A 19,114-nucleotide genomic window follows, 5' to 3' on the forward strand; every position below is an offset into this window, starting at 1 on the left:
GAAGACAGTTGAACAGAGGAGCCAGGTGCTAAATCTTCCTTTTCCCCCTCCCCACTGACCACCTTTTTGCCCAAACCTTTACTTTTTCTCTTTAGAAGAAGAAGGAGACATAAAGTAAGTCAAAGTGTGAGAGAGGAAGTCTGAGCGGAACATGTGCTTTAAACTGCCAGGTAACCTCAAACAATGACATCAGGTAATATCGTGGGTTTAAATATTAACTTTTCCACCTGCAGCCTTCAGGTGTGTCTCGCACATTTTGAGAACAGCAGAGTAAATACGGTTTGGTTAGCAAGAAAACACAACATGGATTGTGTCAGAAAATAAAAGCACCACCATAGTTCAGAAAGTACACAATGCCCCTTTTTATATGCACCAAAATACTGCCCTTGTTCCTCCTTTGAAGAGACCTGTACCAAAAACCGAACAATGATGTGTGTTCAGGTGTCACTGGGAACTTTCCAGACAAATAATAGTGTCATACAGTCAGCGCTGTAATGTTTGCTGTGAAGGCAGAACGTCTATAGTAAGTAGTTATGCACAGTGTAAAAAGTGGTTAGAGTTCGTTAGAGGTATGTGTTAGAGGGATGTTCTTCATACTGTACATACTCAATACATTACTGTTAATGCGCTCTTATCTTGATAGACATCAAGAATATAATGAAATGGTGGCAAGTTTCAGTTCTTGTTGTTCGGGAAGCTCAAGGTAGGTAAAAGGTAGTTGTTTACCATTGTACACAACATAACTCTTGTACAGAAAAATACTTTTTCATATTCTCAAGAGGCAGTGCTTGTTTTTTGGTAGTGGTTTGCAAAACAGTCCACCCCTGATGTACAACGCTGCGGTCTGTGGTAAAATCTGTATGTCTGCCAGCTGCCTGTGGCATCGAGGTGCTGCACTGGCTCCGTGATACCAACAATGTCACAGGAAGATGTAAATAAGGAATGAAACTTCACCTACAAAGTTCACAGTTGAGGATACACACAGTGACAGACTGACTCATATCAGTGCACAGTATCCTGTGTTAAGGCGTTTAACTTGACACATCTCTTGAGCCTTTTTAATCCGATAATACATCGTGGGGGGATAATAACATGTAAAAGCAAAGCCTATTAGAATAAAGACAAAAGTCAATATGAACTTGTTTCTGATGCTTGTCTGCTTGTCCTGAGAGAGGCTTTGGAAAGTGAAATGGCTGATAATGCTCCAACTTCTCCAGGCACAGCCACCCTGTCTGGCTTTTCCATTGTGACACCTTTGGTGCTATGACAACAGTCAGGACAGACTCAGATTGTTGAAGAGGCAAGAAACCAAGACAGGCAGAAATAACCCCGCCTTCAAAATAAAAGAGAACATCATGTCACAAGAAAAAGCTCACAAACCAAAACCAATGACATCATCCAGAAAATAAAACTTCAACCAGATAACGGCGGGTGAACAGGTAAGCTACAGCAAGAAATTGACGTGTATTTGTCTGGGAAGTAAAAGGGAAAATAACCACAATACATTATAGCTGTTGCTGTTGTGTTATGAGTGTACATCTAGAAATAGCTTCTTACGTTGGGTGATGTATTGTGAAAGTCAGCAACGGAAGTGCGCGTCGTCTCCATGGCAGCTGCCTTCACACCAGCCTGGTTCCCCCCTCACTCACTCGCTCGCTCCGTGTCCGAGCAGCGGGTCCGTGTGGCGGCTTCAGTCAGCGCTTCATCCCGGCGTCTTGCTCTTTTGGACTTTCTAGTTTGAAAGAAACACTCCGACCGTCTCAAGTATATCGAAGGATTTAACATCACCTGGAAAAACAGCCAGACGCGAATGCGTGTTTTCTGTCCCTCTGGTCAAGCTAAATCGGTTCATTTGAAGTGAGTCCATCCCCGGTTTAAACGTGCAGTAATTACTAAACTACTTTATACATTTTCTTTTTTATTTTATTTTACTCGGTTCAGTTTGTGCGGAACGGGAGGGTGGAAGTTTTAACTGGAATCTCTGAGCACTAGAAAGTCTGCTCACAAAAAAAAAAAAAAAAAACTACTCAAGGTAAGTCTTCATAATTTACACACCTCTGGAGAAGAATGATAACTTTAAGCTAACGCTAAGTAAGCTAGGCTATATAATTATAGCTAAACATTCATTAACACCTCCAGTAGTGATGTCTTTGCACTTTTAAAGCAATTTTATCAAGTCGTTTTTAGCCTTTGTAATTGTAATTCTAGCCTAATGTGTAAAGTGTACGAATAAAGTGATGATAAGCTGAGAAAAAAGTGACGGTGGTGCTGTATGTGGGTATGATTAAAATGAGCCTACATATAGCCTCAAATCTCCAGAATAATACATACCTTATTAAGTTATTTATCATCCAATATAATCTAATCTAGTCTAATCAAATATAATATAACAATTTAAAATCTATTTTCTGTGTGTATATGTATATTATTTGGGGCAGGTGGTATGATGGCATCCTTGTCAGTATTTACAGTAACAGAGCTGTGTCAAGCCCTGTGTATTATCTGGTTTATATTGGTGTTGAAAGGCAGACACTAAAGGCTCGGAGCAGTGCATTCACACAGCTCTACCTTGCTTTCCTTACAGCTGTTAGCGTGCGGTTTCCTGACAGTGCCTAGATGCACAATCAAAAGAGTTCACTCATTAAAAAGAGAATAAAAGGAACTAGACTACTGTGAAAAAAGCTCAAAATTGGCATTACCCCAGTTGTAATATTGGTGAACCCTACAGATCAGAGACGCGCTTGATGTCTCAAACCGAAAGTAAGTGAAAGACGAGCAAAGAGGGATTTTTTTCTGAGCTCTCAATCCCTTGAAATGCAAATATTGTAGTGGATGTATGAGTCATTGCAGACGCTCCTTTTCATTTATGCTTACTTTACTTTTCATAATGAGGAAAAGAAAGCCCCTGATGGCAATTCCAACCTCGTGACCAACCCCTTAGGTCACACTTGGTGTGGTTCAGGCTTAATAATATGCTGGCTTTTGTCTGCGTATCTGTCAGTGTGTATGTTGCCTTATTGATTTTTTCATAGCCTCAAAGGAAATATCTGCAGCATTCCACCTGCTGCTCCAATTTCCTCGCGGAGGACATCCAGATACAGATAAAGGAAGCCAGGCACATTCGCGCAGACATGCACTCTGCGTAACTACGGTGCTTTCACAAAGAATGCAAAGTCCTAATACAAATGTAGCCGAGGGAGAATTCCACATCAGCCATCCAATAAATCTAATCTTCCATTTCAACTTGATAAGTTTCTGTACAGCAGACTTCAGTACTTGACCCTGCTTTGCAGCTCTGCGGATCTTTATTCTAGTATTTGTTACATCTGGTGAGATAAAACACTGAAGTTATTATAAACACTTTCAATTAGATCTCATGAATCTCACTTTCAGAAGCTTCCTCAGTAGCTGCTCAGTATGACTATAATGTATCACTTTCCCACGTTGGGGAGCTAACTTGCTTATACTATGTGCTATACAGCAACATCAGCCATAGCATGCCAGTTGTTTCCTGTATTGTGATGCAGGAAACCTAATCCAGATCTTACCAGCACAACACAGTGTGGGACAGTGCAATCTTGTCACTGCAGCATATTTTGCAAAAAGACAAATGGTGAAGACAAATGAGTTCAGTGTGTTACTTCCGAAGACACAAGGAGAAGAGACAGTTTCTTAAACACTTTACTTAGCTTGGCCGTGCTACTCCTTATAAATTAAATCTCTAAAACTTTAGAAAATAAGCAGATTAAATTAAAGTATGGACATGATGATAATTTACTCAGAATACTTAAGTGGTCTTTAGCCTCTATATGTTAGCTGTCATTTCTGTGCAAATGTGTGTGTAGACATATTTTAACCATTGGCTTAAACAGCCTCCAAACCAGCCACTGATCTCTGACCCCTATTCACGCTTGCTGTCACTTCAGCTCTAAGGCCTAACAACAAAGAACAGCTTTTGTTCTCTGAATTACTCTTTCATGCACATTCTTCTGCTGCTTGCAGAGGAGTAAGGTAAATCCAGGCTGAAATTCTCACAGGACAAAATCCAAACTATAAACTCAGTATGCTGTAAATGTAGGCTCAAGATAAGATGGCAAGTCATTCAGTAGTCATTATATGCCATCCTTTGAGGACAATGAATGTTTCTGTTGTAACATATTTAATAGTTGTATAGATAGTGACCAAAGAGGTGTAACAACCAACTGAGAGCTAGCTAGTATTGATAATATTTAGATTAGCTGTGGGAATAACAGGTTAATTCATAATATTATGAATGATAACGATAAATCTATGTATGTATGTTCTGCAACACACTGTATAATAGAAGAATATAATTTACAGTATATCACTATATCTGTAAAAAAAAAAAAAAGTTTTTTAAACATACAACATATATTGTGTGATCTGACAAATTGATTTGATAATGTACACATAGATATTGAATGTCATGATTGGGTGTGCAGTTTTGTAAAATAAAACAAGTGTATCTTTTGAGCACAGACAGCTGCTAAACAGCCATACACTTGAATAATAATAATAATAATAATAATAATGTATACTTTATTGATCCCCTTGGGGAAATTCATTTTGGACAGCTGCCAGACTGAGACGGCGCTAAACTAGAGGATTCTGGTGTCTTGTCCAAGGACACCTCAGCTAGTAGCCAGGAGGAAACGGGAATCGAACCACTCGCCCTGGGGTCTGTAGGCGACTGCTTTACCACCTGAGCTACTGCTGCCTCTTAAAAAAATGAGGAACGCTTCACGAATTTCCGTGTCAAAAGCCTTATTCATATCAGTTTGTGACTAAAATGGGCTGTATTTTGTGAAAGTGCAAAAAACTTTTTTTCACTTGTTTTCTGTTAAGTTGTACATGTTGCAGAGTCAGCGTTAATATGATGCAATATGTTTAGATGAATAAAGAAGAACTCTGTGGCATACACCTCTAGGCTTGCATTTTCACACTTCTCAACTAATGAACCAAGATTATGCTTTCGTGTTTTCTCTTTGATTAGTGTGCTAAGATGGAATAGTGAACTCGTTCAGGTGTTTGAAGCGAACTTATATAGGTGTAGTTTGAACTGTGCAGACAAGTTCATGAGCAAGGGGGCATTACACGATAGTTTCGTTTCCATTGTCTTTTATTCCTTGCAGATTATCTTAAACACCAAAGTGGGTCCAAATTAGGAGGTGGCAGATTTTTACTCCTTACCCCCTTCCTTTTGGCTTGTATTTATTCTTTGCTGCCTTTTACAACTGTAGTTCACCTGACCTGCTGTTCACCTACAGCCAAGACACGTCTGTTGTTATTGCCACTCTGATTAGTTGTACAATTTCTACAACTAACTATGCTGTATCACAGTCTGCAACTATATTTAAACATTTTTAAGTTTTTGCAGGTACCATGCAGGAAAATTGGAATTTTGATGGCATCCTGTCAGTGGATTTATATAGCCTGTACAGTCTTGTATGTTGAATCATCATTGTTCTGAAATTGGAAATATCATAACATATTGCTGTATCTATTTTTTACTCCCAACCTAAATGAAAAAAAAAAAAATCCAGCAATCAATAAATCTTTTAAATAACTCAGACACTTCTAAGATATATAAATACCTGTCTGTCATACTTCTCGGCTGTATGGCTGGCTGTGAAGATGATTAATATAGTGAAGTGAGTCATACCCCTATAAGATGCAGTCATCGTAGGAAGACACATGACAAAATTTACAGGAAAACACAAAGCAACAGTCTGGGAGATCATAGGGGTTATGTTCCTCTCTTGTTCACGTATGCTGGGGTTACTGAAACTCATGCATACATTCACACATAAATGCGTTTGTTTGGTATATGGATTGTGGTCACATTAAAGAAGTATGTGTGAAGATGTGTAGACGGCACTGGATCAACAAGTTTCAGAATGACTGTGAGCTTGTTAATGAAAAAGCAGAAATGCTAAGTATACAAATTGTTAACAGTGAGCCGACATGGAATTCACACACACACACACACACACTTATGCCAGTCTTTGGTCAGTGCCTCTTCTCGCCCACACACACACACACATACACACACACACACACTGGGCACACAAGAGCTGGGAAGTGAGAGAAAAGGGGAAATTCTTGTGCTGAATTGAGGCCTGGGTGTGCTGGGCTGGAACAATAGAGCGGGAGTGGGGATAGAGAGAGAGTTAGTTTACATGTCACGCCAGTTCAGTCAGTTATAAGAGAGGTTGAATATACAGGTTTGAGCTAAGAAACAGTAAATAAATGTTTTATCAAGAAGCCTCATACAAAGAACATGTCACATAACTGGTATATGCACTCATGCATATATACTCTGTGCCCTGTGCAGAATATTTCCAGGCTCTAAAAGTGTGGCTAGATGTTATATGTCTCACATTTGCACAGAAGGGTTTTGTGTTGATTGCCGGCTTCACTTGTGCCTTGCCTCATACATGTGCAAAGAACTGAGCCTTTCACTGTGTGTTCACACTGGTAGTGAACTGCGTGTGGGTGGGGTGACACTGGTTTACTGTTTCCCTCAGTACAAGTGGAGGACTTCTTCATTGATATAGTGTCTATAGTCAGAGAGCTGTAATGACAGTAGTTTGGGTGAGCCTGTGGTGAGTTACACATTAATGCTATGTGTGAATTCATCACTAGTGAAATGCTAATAGACATGTCATCACCCAAAACACAAGTGTGTTGTCCAGGCTTGGTCTACATTTAATTTTGAGAATGTACAGCTTTTACCAAACCTAGGCAGTTTATGTTGAACTAAACATATTTCATTCAAATTTACTTTGTACTTTGTAACATATGTTACTGTCCAAATATTATTTTAAAGCATTGATATTTGATGGTAGTTAAGTACGCTCATAGCTTTATCTATGATTTTTCCATCTATGGTTTTAATCAGAAATGCTAGAATAGTTTCCCTTTTGTGTTTTGTAGTCAACAGCATAGAAAGAGATTTGGTTAGATGTAACTGAAAACGTCAGAATGTAGACATTTTGTGGCAAAGTCACTTCCATGTCCAAGAAGGAGCCTAACATCTAACATTCTCAAATTATGCAACTCAGTTTCTAAATTAATACTACATGCAGTATGCAGTGAACAAATCCACATTGACCACTTTTGTCAATGTGTAGGTAAGTTAGTGCTGGGTTATGTAGGACATAGTTCAACCACTGCACATTTCTCGATGTAATACATAGTAACTGATGTGCTGCTTGACTGTGTACTCTTGTGGTTATTGAGTGACACTCAGGTCTTCACCATTTCTTGGCTGGTGGCCTCTAAACCATTAAAGCTAACTGGTGGTTTTAATGTTGTGGTGGACGGGAATCAGCTGTCTGTGGCTACACAGCGCCATAACCAGTGTTCTGATGCCTGATGGCATTACTTTTTTCACTTGCTGATCCCTCTCCTCCAAGAATGTCACTGCTCGCTTATCTATTAACCTGCTAAATCTGTTGCCACTTCAGGAACATGGTGTTTTAGCAAGATACTAAAACACTGCATGGGTCCTCCCTTCTTTGCAAGAGGTGGTGTGTGTGTGTGTGTCTGAGTGTGTCTATATAATGTATTAGTTCCTTGTTATAAACCACAGTGAAGTTACACCTTAGCACATTTTCGCCAGACGTTTTGTATCGCTCTTAAATTATCCGAATGAGAAGGGCTCAAACCTCGAAGGCATGCTATGTAAAACATACAGAGGTTGCAGTTTGACTTGAACTTTATGCACTAGAACTGAAGTCAAATAACTTAATATCCCATTTTATAATATCTATTATACTACATTGCATTGTTGTATTTCAATATTAATAATTCTTAAAATTATTTAATACTTTATTATATTGACATATAGAAAATATCAACAGGAAACATGACTATCAGACTACATAAGTTAGTCATCTTAGGCACTCTGCTGAAGAGATTAATTTGGCCTGCTCATAGAAAACTATGTATATGCTATATTTCAGCTTGATGTCCTGGAGATCAGCTTTTGTTATAGTGAAACAGAAAATGTACGTGGCATACTTTAAATGGAGATCAGACTTTCTGTCTGCAGTTTGGCCCATATCATTACAGATGTGCTCTGCATCTCACTTCTGTGTGTATCCTGCCGAGAGAGAGAAGTTGAGAAGTAGCTCCGTCTTTCTTACCAGAAAACTTGTTAAATTGCAGCAACTGTGGTTGTGGTTGTTGGCTGGGCAGTCATCTACAAGCCCTAGGGTTTGATGTATGCACTTGAAAGTGGGAAAGTCAAACTACATGTGTGTAAAAAGATGATGATCAGGAAGTTAGATTTTGATCTAGATCTAACTGATCAAACAAGAGAGCCTTTAATGTGACAGTTGATGAGTGAAAGAAAATGAATACAGAAAATGCAAACCAGATCAAGTCTGTAAATTTTAAATAACGGAAGTCACTGTGATACTACTGATATACTTCTGTCTGCCCTGCAAACCATTCCACAACAAGTAATATTGAAAAAGGAATTCAATTGTTGTAGTATAACAAATGACAGTGGTGTACAATGGAATACATAAATGCATACATCTTATACTAAGTATTTTATTTCATGTTATTTAGCTCTAAGAGATTAACATTGGGTTTGCTGACTTTGTTATAATAACTTTGAAGCAACACAATACTTGGGTTCCTGAATCATTTGAAATATTAAACCTTGAGGTTGTATAATAGTGTTGAAATATCACATAGCACAAAATTTCTTTGTAACCTGTTGCTTATCATCCTCCCCTGTGTGAGTGTGAGTGTGTGTGTTTGTTTATCAGTCTGTCTAGCTGTCCAAGGCTTAAGTCCATCTCAAGTATCGAGTGTGTGTTTCAGTGTACATAGTTATTAATAGCCAACTGGCCAACCCTGGCTATGCAGCTTGCTATTTCTCTTACTCTCTGCTTCTTTCTGTCTGTTTCTGTTTGTCTCTCTGCTTTGTCTGTGGTTCAGCTGGTTCCTGTCAGTCTAGTACTGTTAAGGACAACCGCGACAGCTCTTTTTCCCCTTCAGTATCACCGCGTCTGCACCTCTTTCCACACTGTCACACTTTTGTTTCGCAACTCCACGCAGTCACAGTTGAAGCGTTTGTTGCATTTTAAATTGTAAGTTTGTGAGTGTGTCAGTGTTCAGACTGGCAAGTGCATTATCATGTGGGCAGCAAGCAAATGCTGTACAGTCTGTGTGATGAAAGCTGTCTGCGTTTTTGGTAGAAATTGAAAATTAAAGATTAAAATTTAAATTAAATTGTTAGGTTGTTGTTAGGTGATACATGTCAAAGCACTTGTGATTCTCACATTGTCTGACATAATATGATAAGAAATAAGTTCTGTTTTTCCTTTAGGGAATTTGATATAGATATTTTTTTGTACTTGCATTGTATTAATATTCAAAACATCAATCTATCTATCACCATCACCTTAAAACAAGAAAGTTCAACTTGGTAAAATATGATAAAAGGAGTGAATTACTGGCCCATGTTCATGTGTAAGGCAGTTAAAGAGGAAGAGTGTTTCCATTGATAACAGCACAGAAAGGTCCCTGTGGGTATTTTGAGCGTGAACTCATTTGTATTAATCGGAAAGTACTATCTAGATAACAAGGCAGGGGTCTGCATAAGAATAGTATCATTAAAAAAACGTTTTAATGCGTCAAACTGGGCTGCCTTGAGATATCTTGAGCTTTTTGTTTTTCATAGGATGTGTCTGCACAATGTAAAAATGTAGGAGATATGATTGTGTTTGACATTTGTCTTTTTTTCTCTAGTTCTAATCTTGCAAATGCACATCACGCTTTTTTAAATTCTGCTTTTTGTCAACAGCTGGTTGTAGTGTCAGTTCTAGTATGCTGGCTGACTGTACTTTCTGTTTCCTGTGGCAGATGAACCCCCAACTGGTAGATCATCTGAGGGTTGTGTTCACCATGAGCTTCCTCCTCGGCATAGGTAGGATTGAACCACACTGGAAAAACACATCTTTATCTCAAGTACATCCAATTTTCACCACTGTGTTACAGCACACTGCACAGTGCACTCTACAATCTACATGTTTTCATTTGTAAAGAGTCTGAAACAATAGGTATTATAGGAGAACCTTTAAACACACACCACATATTATGTCAGCAGATGATACATTTTACCTGCCATCAATGTAGTGCTGTCTGAAGTTCACTACTTGAAGCACCACAGGATATTCAGTGTGGTATTCAGCAGGAGACAAATAACATTTTATACTATATATGATTTTTAGAAATAATCATCAATTATATTTGCACTTGTAAATTGCCCTTAAAAAGCTACTGCAAAGACTCTGCAAGACTACAGAATGAAAGCAGAAAACTGAAGGAGATGCTTCATTCCTAATCTGCAAAGATTTGTTGTGGTAACCTGTGGGAGTAAGACATGCACTGTGACCTTGGTGCTAAAGATGACAACACATTACACTGTACACAGTCTTATATAATTTGTGTAAATATATGCTTGAGGTCTGACAGAAGTCCCACAACCTCTATTGCTCATTCTTTATTCAGCTGACATGTGATCACGCTTTCTTTTTACAAGTACTAGACAGAATTATTTGCTCATCAGACTAAATCATTTAGCACGTGTGCTGACAACTGACAAACTGAAAAAGTAACTTTTCACTAACTCTCTTCCTACTTCTGTTCCTACCAATCCTCAGCATCCTAAACACAACTGTGCAAGTTATTTTTAATCAGTCTATCCAAAATTGAAATTTTTTTTACAAACTGTACAGTATGAGTAGACGTGGCTGTGGTTATCAGCAGGACAACAAATCTGATAATATCTGCCTTTTGTCTTGTTCAGCTGCAGCAAGTGAAAATGACCTGGACTTAAAGTTTTGTGGCACCTGGGTCCATGGCAAAGGAGCCCTGAGTCTGGATATCAACCTCTCCACAGGCTGTAAGGGACTCTTGATCTCAGCAAATGAGACCTATCTGTCAATCGATGGGCAGATCACCTCCCAGTGTAGCCGGTCTGAAGTGATTTCCCTTAAAAATCACCAAGAGCAGCAAACTGAATTCTGTCTTTACTGGGATCCACTGGTAGACCAGATGAAGCTACAGGTAAATCAGAAGGATTTAACATTTATCAATGATTTTATTTTCATGCTGTGAGTCCATACTTGTTGAATCTAACAGTTAATATAACCAATGTTCTAAATTTACACGCATCATTTAGTCAATTACATAAAAATAGTGTAGAAGACAAGGTAGGTTCTCAAATGCCCTATCAGTTTGAAAAGCATCTATTGTATCACTCTGAAATTGAAGGTGTGAAAACAAATCTTAAGTTGTTTTTTTTTGTTGTTGTTGTTGACAACTGATCTGACAGCTGATGCTGCATGTGTTATAGTAACATGGATGTATGTATGTAAATATTTTAATGCTCACAATACTACCTGCAGATTAATAAGATTTTGTATTGAAATTTTAAACAAGACTTAGTTGGTGTTTTGGTTTTTTGTAATGTTGCACAGGTCGGGGGAAATAACTTCACTCTGTGCTGGCCTGTCAGACTGCAGGGATCCTGCTGCACTGATCTGTCTCATGGTCAAAATGAACCTATGGCATCCTATGGCATACGCGATGGAACCGTCTATACTGATTTGATCAGTAAAAACACACACAAAGCCTACAACTTTGGTGGACAGCCCATCCAGTGCAGTAAGGAAAAATGACGTTTATCTACAGTACAGTAGTAAATGGAGCAAGCATGTAGCAAGTCTATTTTTCCACATTGTTGATGTTAAAATTTATCTTTGTGCATTCAAATGTAAATCATAATGAATAGATGATCTTTAAAATAAAAAGTATTAATATTCGAAGATTAAAGAAATGTACTTAAAAATTAGATTTCTGCTTTAGTCTCTTAGTTGTTGTTTTTCTTTTTTTGTTTGCAGCTATTTTATGTGAACAGGCGCTCAACAGATCCTACACCAGCACGTAATTTTCTCTTTTTTTACCTCAAATGTCTGAAGTACCATGATGTGGTGTTTTAGTCAACATCCTCCCTCCTCCCATTCTAATTACTGAGGCCCCTGCTTTGAAACTTTATGTAATCAAGTGCATAAACTTTGGCCACAAACAGGAAGCTAAGCTTTAAGCTATGTTAGAGGGCGGGGGCATACAAACACAGTCTTACTTTTGTAAAATGACTATCTAAAACCACTGTTTTGAACTTAAAATATTGTGGTGTTGAGTGTTATGTGTGTTTTTACAGATCACAAGACACTGTGAGGAAGGAGCATATCTGTGCTCGCAAGTCTGAGGTGGAGATGAAGGCAGATTTCACAGGCTACAACGTTATATCGCCTGTAAGACGAACACAAAGAAAAAGCACCAGAGCTTCTATCAAAGATGACATTTAAATAACATTATGCAAACACTAGATGTACGGCCTGTAGTTGAGGGTAGGATCACTTCGTTTTTCGTAGTTCTGCTCACAAGATGTGCTGACAACAAGCTGTATAGAATCCTGACGGTGTTGTCTAGACAGGCCCCATCAGCCACATTGTGACCACACTGGTTTTGTTTTTGTTGCATGTTCAAAAAATGACGCACATCTCCTATAAGACACAGAAAGAAACAAGACATGAAACACAGTGTTATTCCTGTTAGTGTTGGTTTATGTTGTGCAAAGCGTAAGCAATGATTTATAAAAACAATCAGCATTTAGTAGTCACTTTGGTGAGTAGGCTGAACTACTTCAGAGGCTGTGTTCATCCATTTTTAATCAGGCGCTTGCTTTCTAGCAGGTGTTTAAACAAGCTAATGAGTATTCATTCACGTCGAGGGGGGTGGTGCTTTGTTTAAGAATGTAAGTGAGAGGTTAGCCACATGAAGGCCAGTGATCATAGCGTTTTATTGACAAGTAGAGGACCGTTGCTGAAAAGCTTACATTTTACTTGAAAATAGGGGCATTTGTATACATACCCAACAATCTATAAGGGTCTAGATCTACTCATTACAACTGGGGTACACCATGGGATTGTGATACACACACAACCACAAGCAGAACAGCAGGGTGGTACAAGGCATTGATTTAAGTTCAAATTTGAAAACGTGAGAACATTTTATTTTTGCTAACACTGTTCTTACATCCTGTACTTGCCCTTAATAATTGAGAAGTGATACTCTATGATTAGTCAGTTTGCGGTTAAGAGTTTCCTTGTTTACTTATTATCAGTATTGTCTTCGAACTCTAGTGGGCTACCTCTCTCCTGTGTTCTGTTTTCCAGTTCACTGAAGGTAATTCTGTAAAAGCCACTGCCATTGTCCATCTACCTCCTGCTCTGAAGCAAGCTGCAAAAAAGACAAATAAAGTGGTCTGCACCTTTTTCAACAGCAACTACCTGTTTGAGGTGAGGCTTTGTTCAAGGCGCTGTGAGCGGAACACATCGTCCTATCTGCCATTTTTTTTATGTTTTGTTTTTTATTGATAGGCCTGCTAAAAACCTTACTTTTGTTCCTCTGGATTTAAATACTGTTTACAGGCTGTATTGTATGAGGAGACATTAACAGTGTATGTTTGTCTGTGTGTGTGTTCCAGGAGGATCACAACGAAGTTAAGGTTCTCAACAATGTCGTGGAAATCACAGTGGAGAATGAGGTTATCGCTAATCTGCCTGAGCCAATCAGGATTACCTTTCACCATGATACCATATATGTAAGTTTTTGTGTGTGTGTATGTGTGTTGCCTTTTTTTTGTTACCTCTGCATCAGTGTGTACTTTTGTACTTTTTATTGTCTAAATGTATATTCAGAATTTTATTAATTGATTTTTATTCTTCAGAATCTTTTTTCTTCACTTCGACTTTCAGCAAATATTTGACAAAAGGCAATTTGAATTATTTTGTATTGTAATGGGGGAAAGATGTACCGTGTGCACACTACATTTCAATTATCACAACAATCAACAATGTTTGCAAATGTCAAACTGCGGATGCACCTCTCCAGGCTGTCTACTTCAACCATACAGAGAACACACAGAAACCACCTGAAGGGTGTTTTTTATTACCACAATTTGCAAAGACAGATGTTGTTTACATGCTTTTAATAGTCTACAACTCAAGCTCAATTCAACTCAAGTGTGGTGATAAGTTAACTTGCAGCACGCTAGATGTTTTTTTTTTGATGTAACTAATGAATCCACCTATTAGCAGTGGCAGCTGTTTCACTGCTGCCACTGCTAAAGTCAAGTAATGTAGTGATTATTTTTAAACTTTTTAAATTCTATTAAAATGTGCAGCACTAAGTGGGGAAAGCATGACAGCTCCCATTCTTATCTTCTTTTCATTGCAGAAAACGCATTCAAGGAAATGTGTTTCATGGGACACTAGAAAAGGTGAGAACCTTTCAGAGCCAAACTTATAACAAATATTTAATCAACAAACACAATATCTGTATTTCTTTGTTTATTCATGTAGCTCCCACAGATAATAATTCACTATTGTCTCTATGCAGATCCGCTACAGGTCAATTGGGCGATGGATGGATGTGAGACAAAGCAGAGTGGAGAAAAGCAAACAGAGTGTCTGTGTAACCATCTGACTTACTTCACTGTACTGGTGGTGAGACATGCAGAGATATACAACAAGACAGAGAAAAAATAATCACATAATAATAATAATAATAATAATAAATTAATAAATTTAAAAAAATCAACACTGTGATACTTCAATTAAATATACTATTTACTACTGATATTTTGGTGGGTGAAGCTGTTGTTGCTCTACTCACTGCCTCTGTGTCCTGTCACAGCAACTTGAGCCTAGACCAGTGCGCCACCTCCTGGCACTGACTGCTATTACATCTCTGGGCTGCGCCGTGTCAGTGATCAGCTGCGTCGCTCTCATCATTTACCTCTTCAGAAAAAGGTAATGGTTAAGAGATCTTACTCAGCTTATCAAAACAAGACTAATCTTCTTTTGATAATTAAGAAACTCATTTCCATTCCGTCCTTCCCCTGGCAGACGATTTAAGGAGAAGTTTACGCGCATCCACTTGGGCTTGGCTGTGTCTCTCTTCCTTCTCCATCTACTCTTCTTCTTAACTGGGGTCCTGGCCAACGTAGGAGGAGAGCGTGTGTGCACCTGGGTGGGGGCAGCCCTCCACTATGCCCTGCTCAGCTCCTTCACTTGGATGGGCTTACAAGTTTTCCACACCTTCTGGTCGGTCTACAAGATTTTTATACAAATGTTTTCCCCACAGCACTATATATGGATTCTGGTCGGCTTTGGTAAGCATTTGAAGTAATACTTTTAAAATCGTATTTTGTGGCATATTAAAGTAACATGAAATTAACAGTAGACTATGAAATGTGTTTTCCAGGATTCCCAATTATACCTGTTATGATCCTGGGATGTATAGGTGGCATTTATGGTATCAGAGAGGTGGTGCCAAGCAACGATGTGAACAACCCATACTTGATGTAAGCAAGATTCTTTAGACAAACATAGCTGCTGTGGAGAAACGTGTGTAGTAATGCCTGGATAGTCAGTCAGTTAAATACAAGTAAAGACAAATAAATACAGAATTTAGAGCAGGGTCAGGAGTCAAGAATTTGTGTTTTTATTTAAAGTAGTAGTAGTAGTAGTAGTGGGGTACTTTGTAGCCAAGTTCTTGTACTTTTACTTGAGTATTTAGTTATTGTACTCTGTGTGTTCCAGGTGCTGGATGAGAACCGAGAGGGAAGCCTTGCTGGCTCACTATTTCATCAACTTACCCATTCTGATCTTCCTGGTCCTCTCTGGCATTGTGATGCTGTTCGTGGTCTACAGAGAAATAAAACCTAGAGACGAATGGAAGAACAATCGCGTGGCTTTTCTCAGCATCTGGGGCCTCAGCTGCCTCTTTGGGACAACTTGGGGCCTGACCTTCCTGGACTTTGGACCCCTCTCTGACTTTGTTCTGTTTGTATCCTGCTTCCTGAACTCTTTTCAAGGTGTGTAACACACTGATCCAGTTAAAATGTGTTTTGTGGCCTAGATTCAAAGAAAATACTGTTGAAATGAACCACTAGAGGCTACATACTGTATCTGTGTTATTGCTACAGTCACAGATGCTTTAACTATGTATGGTCAGTCTGCAGACAGAAAGATTTACATTGTTGGCTCAGAGATTGTTGACTGTGTATTTGGAGCCAGTTGGGCCATTGTATCAGTGTGGGAATGAGACAATGCCCAAGATTAATCAAGGCCCTCTGTTACTGGTGCCTATCAGTAGAAAAGCTGTTTCCTCTCACATGCAGCTTGTTTTTGATTCCAAAAACTCAACTTATTAACCCTTTGTTGCTGCAGAATCAGACAGTCAGACAGTTTGATCTAACAGCTTGCTAACCTGTGACAGTTTAATGATACATCGGGTTAGCAAGATGTTAGTTCAGGTAGGTTTAGATGGGCTAAGTTAAATTTATACATAAACATTAAGCTAAACATTTAAACTGACCCTCCCATTTCAGTTTAAATGTTGAATTCCCACATACAACTTAACATTTACCGTTGGCTTCTATTATGAAACCCCACTGCCTATGAGAAAAGATAGATAAGAAAGATGTGAAATGTCAACTGCCTGAAACAGAATTAAAGTAATTCTAGACATGTTTATAAATTACAAAGCAGCACATTCATTTAGTCTTCATCGTACATTAGAATTAAACTGTTCTGCTGTGAAGGGCTTGAATCTGTAAAGAAGATCAATGAATGAATGACTGATTCTCACCTGTTCCACCCCAGGCTTCTTTCTGATGCTGCGCTTCTGGATACTGGACTGTATGCGGAAACAGGCAGGTGGCTCTTATTCTGGCAGCACCAGCAGCAGCAGCAGCAGCAGCACTGGATCTACCAAGCAACGCATGCTACAGGCCCAGGAGAAGAGTTGAATAAGCTGAAAAGGCAGCACAGCAACAGCAGTTCTTTTCACTGTAAATGATAACATGGAGGAGGTGATACACTGTAGATTCACTGTTTCTTCTGCTGAAATGCTGCTGGGAAATTTGTGCCCACAGCTGACAATCAGTAAAAAAAGCAGTAAAAAGCTCACACCTCACAGACATCAGCTTAATGAATTTCAGAAAACTCAGTCAGTTACATGTCTTACTGTTCAGACCCACCTCTTGCTTCGTGTTGCTTCAACTGGTGCTCATTGAATATTAGTGCCAAGGAAATGATAATGCGTTTTAAAAGTAATTTGTTTATTTACAGCTACAGGTGACATGGTATAAAGCATGTGGCTGTAGAGGGGCTAAATATAATTATGGCCTTGCTGAAAGTATTTTCTAATCATCCTGTGGTAGAGTTTAGCTAAAACATGTGAAATAAGATATGTGATTCTTCTTCTGTGGAGCAGTGAAGAAGATGCAACCCCAGCACTCAGGAACTCATATTTCAGGCCTGGAGCCTGAATTTGTAGAATACCTAGACAGTGTCTAGTTGTACAGGACAAAGAATTTATTTGATGTTTGAAGCTGTAAGCTGTGGATAAGATTCATGTTAGAGAAACACTTTGTTTCCATATAGTTGTATCTTACTGAAACTCTTCTTGAACCGTAGATAAGCTTTTTGTTTTCAGTTTTGTACTGTGTGCTTTTTATAATCGAGCATTTTTTATAGCACTTTAGGTTTTTAGTCTTTACTTACTGTACTCATAAAACCTTGGTGAGTTGTGTTTTGCACCGCTGTGCATCAGAGAAGACATTTTTAAACACAGAGATGAGCCACAACATTAAATTCACCTGGTGGTGAACGGAGGTCAGCATGGGTAACGCCGACCAGGTGGATTTAAAGTTGTGGCTGATCCATGTAATGGCTCAGTGTTTTCTAAAGGAGGGTTACTTCATATTTTCTTTGAATTCAGAATGTCACATTTGAAATGTATTGTACATTGTACATGTTTAATTGTCTGTCCCATTGAAAAATCCAAAATGAAAATGTCTGCATATTATATATACTGTATGTGTGTGTGTGTGTGTGTGTGTGTGTGTGTGTGTGTGTGTGTGTGTGTGTGTGTGTGAATGTTATTTTCTTCTAGCACAGCCCACAATGTTTTTTTTTTTTTAATACTGTGATGTTTGCACTGTTTTATTTTAGAAACTGAATTTTTACTGTGTTACTGTGGATCAGTTTGAATTAAAATCCTTTTTATTAAGAAGAATTAACGCTTGTTCAATTACAGCTACGTGGTGTCACGTGTGTGTGTGTGTTAGAGTGTGTGTGTGTGTGTGTGTGCAGCAGTGCTCAGTAAGCACATTCAAGACTTGTTTTCCTGCGTTGTTGTCCCTCCTTTATCTGCGCCTGTGTATTTCCTCCCTGGGGGGTTTAGATTTGTTGTTCTCTTCACAAACTGCTGCTTGTTTACTGTTGAACACTCTCTGCGTCTCTGCTACAGCACGCAACCACAGTCGATTTTGTACAAAGTTCATAATTAGTCAGTGCCATTTTTGAAGAAGCTGACATATTGATCTGAAAAAAAAAAAAGTGTCTCCAGCGCCACCCGGTGCACGCATGAGAGCTCACAGTGTGAAAAACATGGCCTCAAACTGGAGCTGGAGATGTTACTGCTCAGCATGTAGTGAGGGATGATCACATGGAAACTACTCCACAGCATGACCAGAAATGTAACTGCACAGTCATAGGAGCACGGCAGTGGCAGTGGTATGCATCTGCCTGCCAGGGAATTTTCTTTTTCTAATGAGTTAGATTAAGATGAATCAATAAGTCCTGAACGACAGGTACTTGGAGACAACTGAAAAATACCTCTGCCCACCTGCTTCTCATCACCAGTGTAGGATTTAAAGAACTGGGGGCTGACAGCTCATCCTCCGTTACAGCATTCAAATGTGTGCCCCTGAATGGGTCCTACATATACTACAATTCAATGAATCTGTGCTGTACGTCAGCCTGTACTGAAGTCTCAGTTCAGTTTGTGTTCACTAACATGACAATGACACATACTGTGCTGTTAAAGGGCACGGCCCCTCTGCCCCATGCTCCTAACAGGACCCCTCTAATGACACAACCTTCACACACAAGTCAGTTAGACTGTCAGTGTAGTGTTACTGTCCCAACATATT

General features: G+C 39.0%; 1 protein-coding gene across 2 annotated transcripts; it reads left to right on the top strand.

The window, feature by feature from the left end:
- The first annotated feature begins 1,659 nt into the window (after positions 1-1,659).
- LOC113174198 (adhesion G-protein coupled receptor G5-like) lies at positions 1,660-18,026 on the top strand. 2 transcript variants are annotated; one of them, XM_026377974.1, is made up of 16 exons: positions 1,660-1,857; positions 1,942-2,032; positions 9,904-9,967; positions 10,850-11,109; positions 11,523-11,709; positions 11,946-11,988; positions 12,266-12,359; positions 13,284-13,406; positions 13,595-13,711; positions 14,347-14,389; positions 14,509-14,615; positions 14,806-14,921; positions 15,018-15,283; positions 15,376-15,475; positions 15,714-15,988; positions 16,779-18,026. In XM_026377974.1, the coding sequence occupies exons 3-16, from the start codon at positions 9,904-9,906 to the stop codon at positions 16,922-16,924; spliced, it is 1,941 nt and encodes a 646-aa protein (XP_026233759.1). In that variant the 5' UTR covers positions 1,660-1,857; positions 1,942-2,032; the 3' UTR covers positions 16,925-18,026. The 2 variants fall into 2 exon arrangements, with proteins under 2 accessions (XP_026233759.1, XP_026233760.1); XM_026377975.1 differs by lacking the exon at positions 1,942-2,032.
- The last annotated feature ends 1,088 nt before the right edge of the window (positions 18,027-19,114 follow it).

The sequence above is a fragment of the Anabas testudineus genome, chromosome 3 (genome assembly GCF_900324465.2).
Source record: "Anabas testudineus chromosome 3, fAnaTes1.2, whole genome shotgun sequence".
Classification (NCBI taxonomy): Eukaryota; Metazoa; Chordata; class Actinopteri; order Anabantiformes; family Anabantidae; genus Anabas; species Anabas testudineus.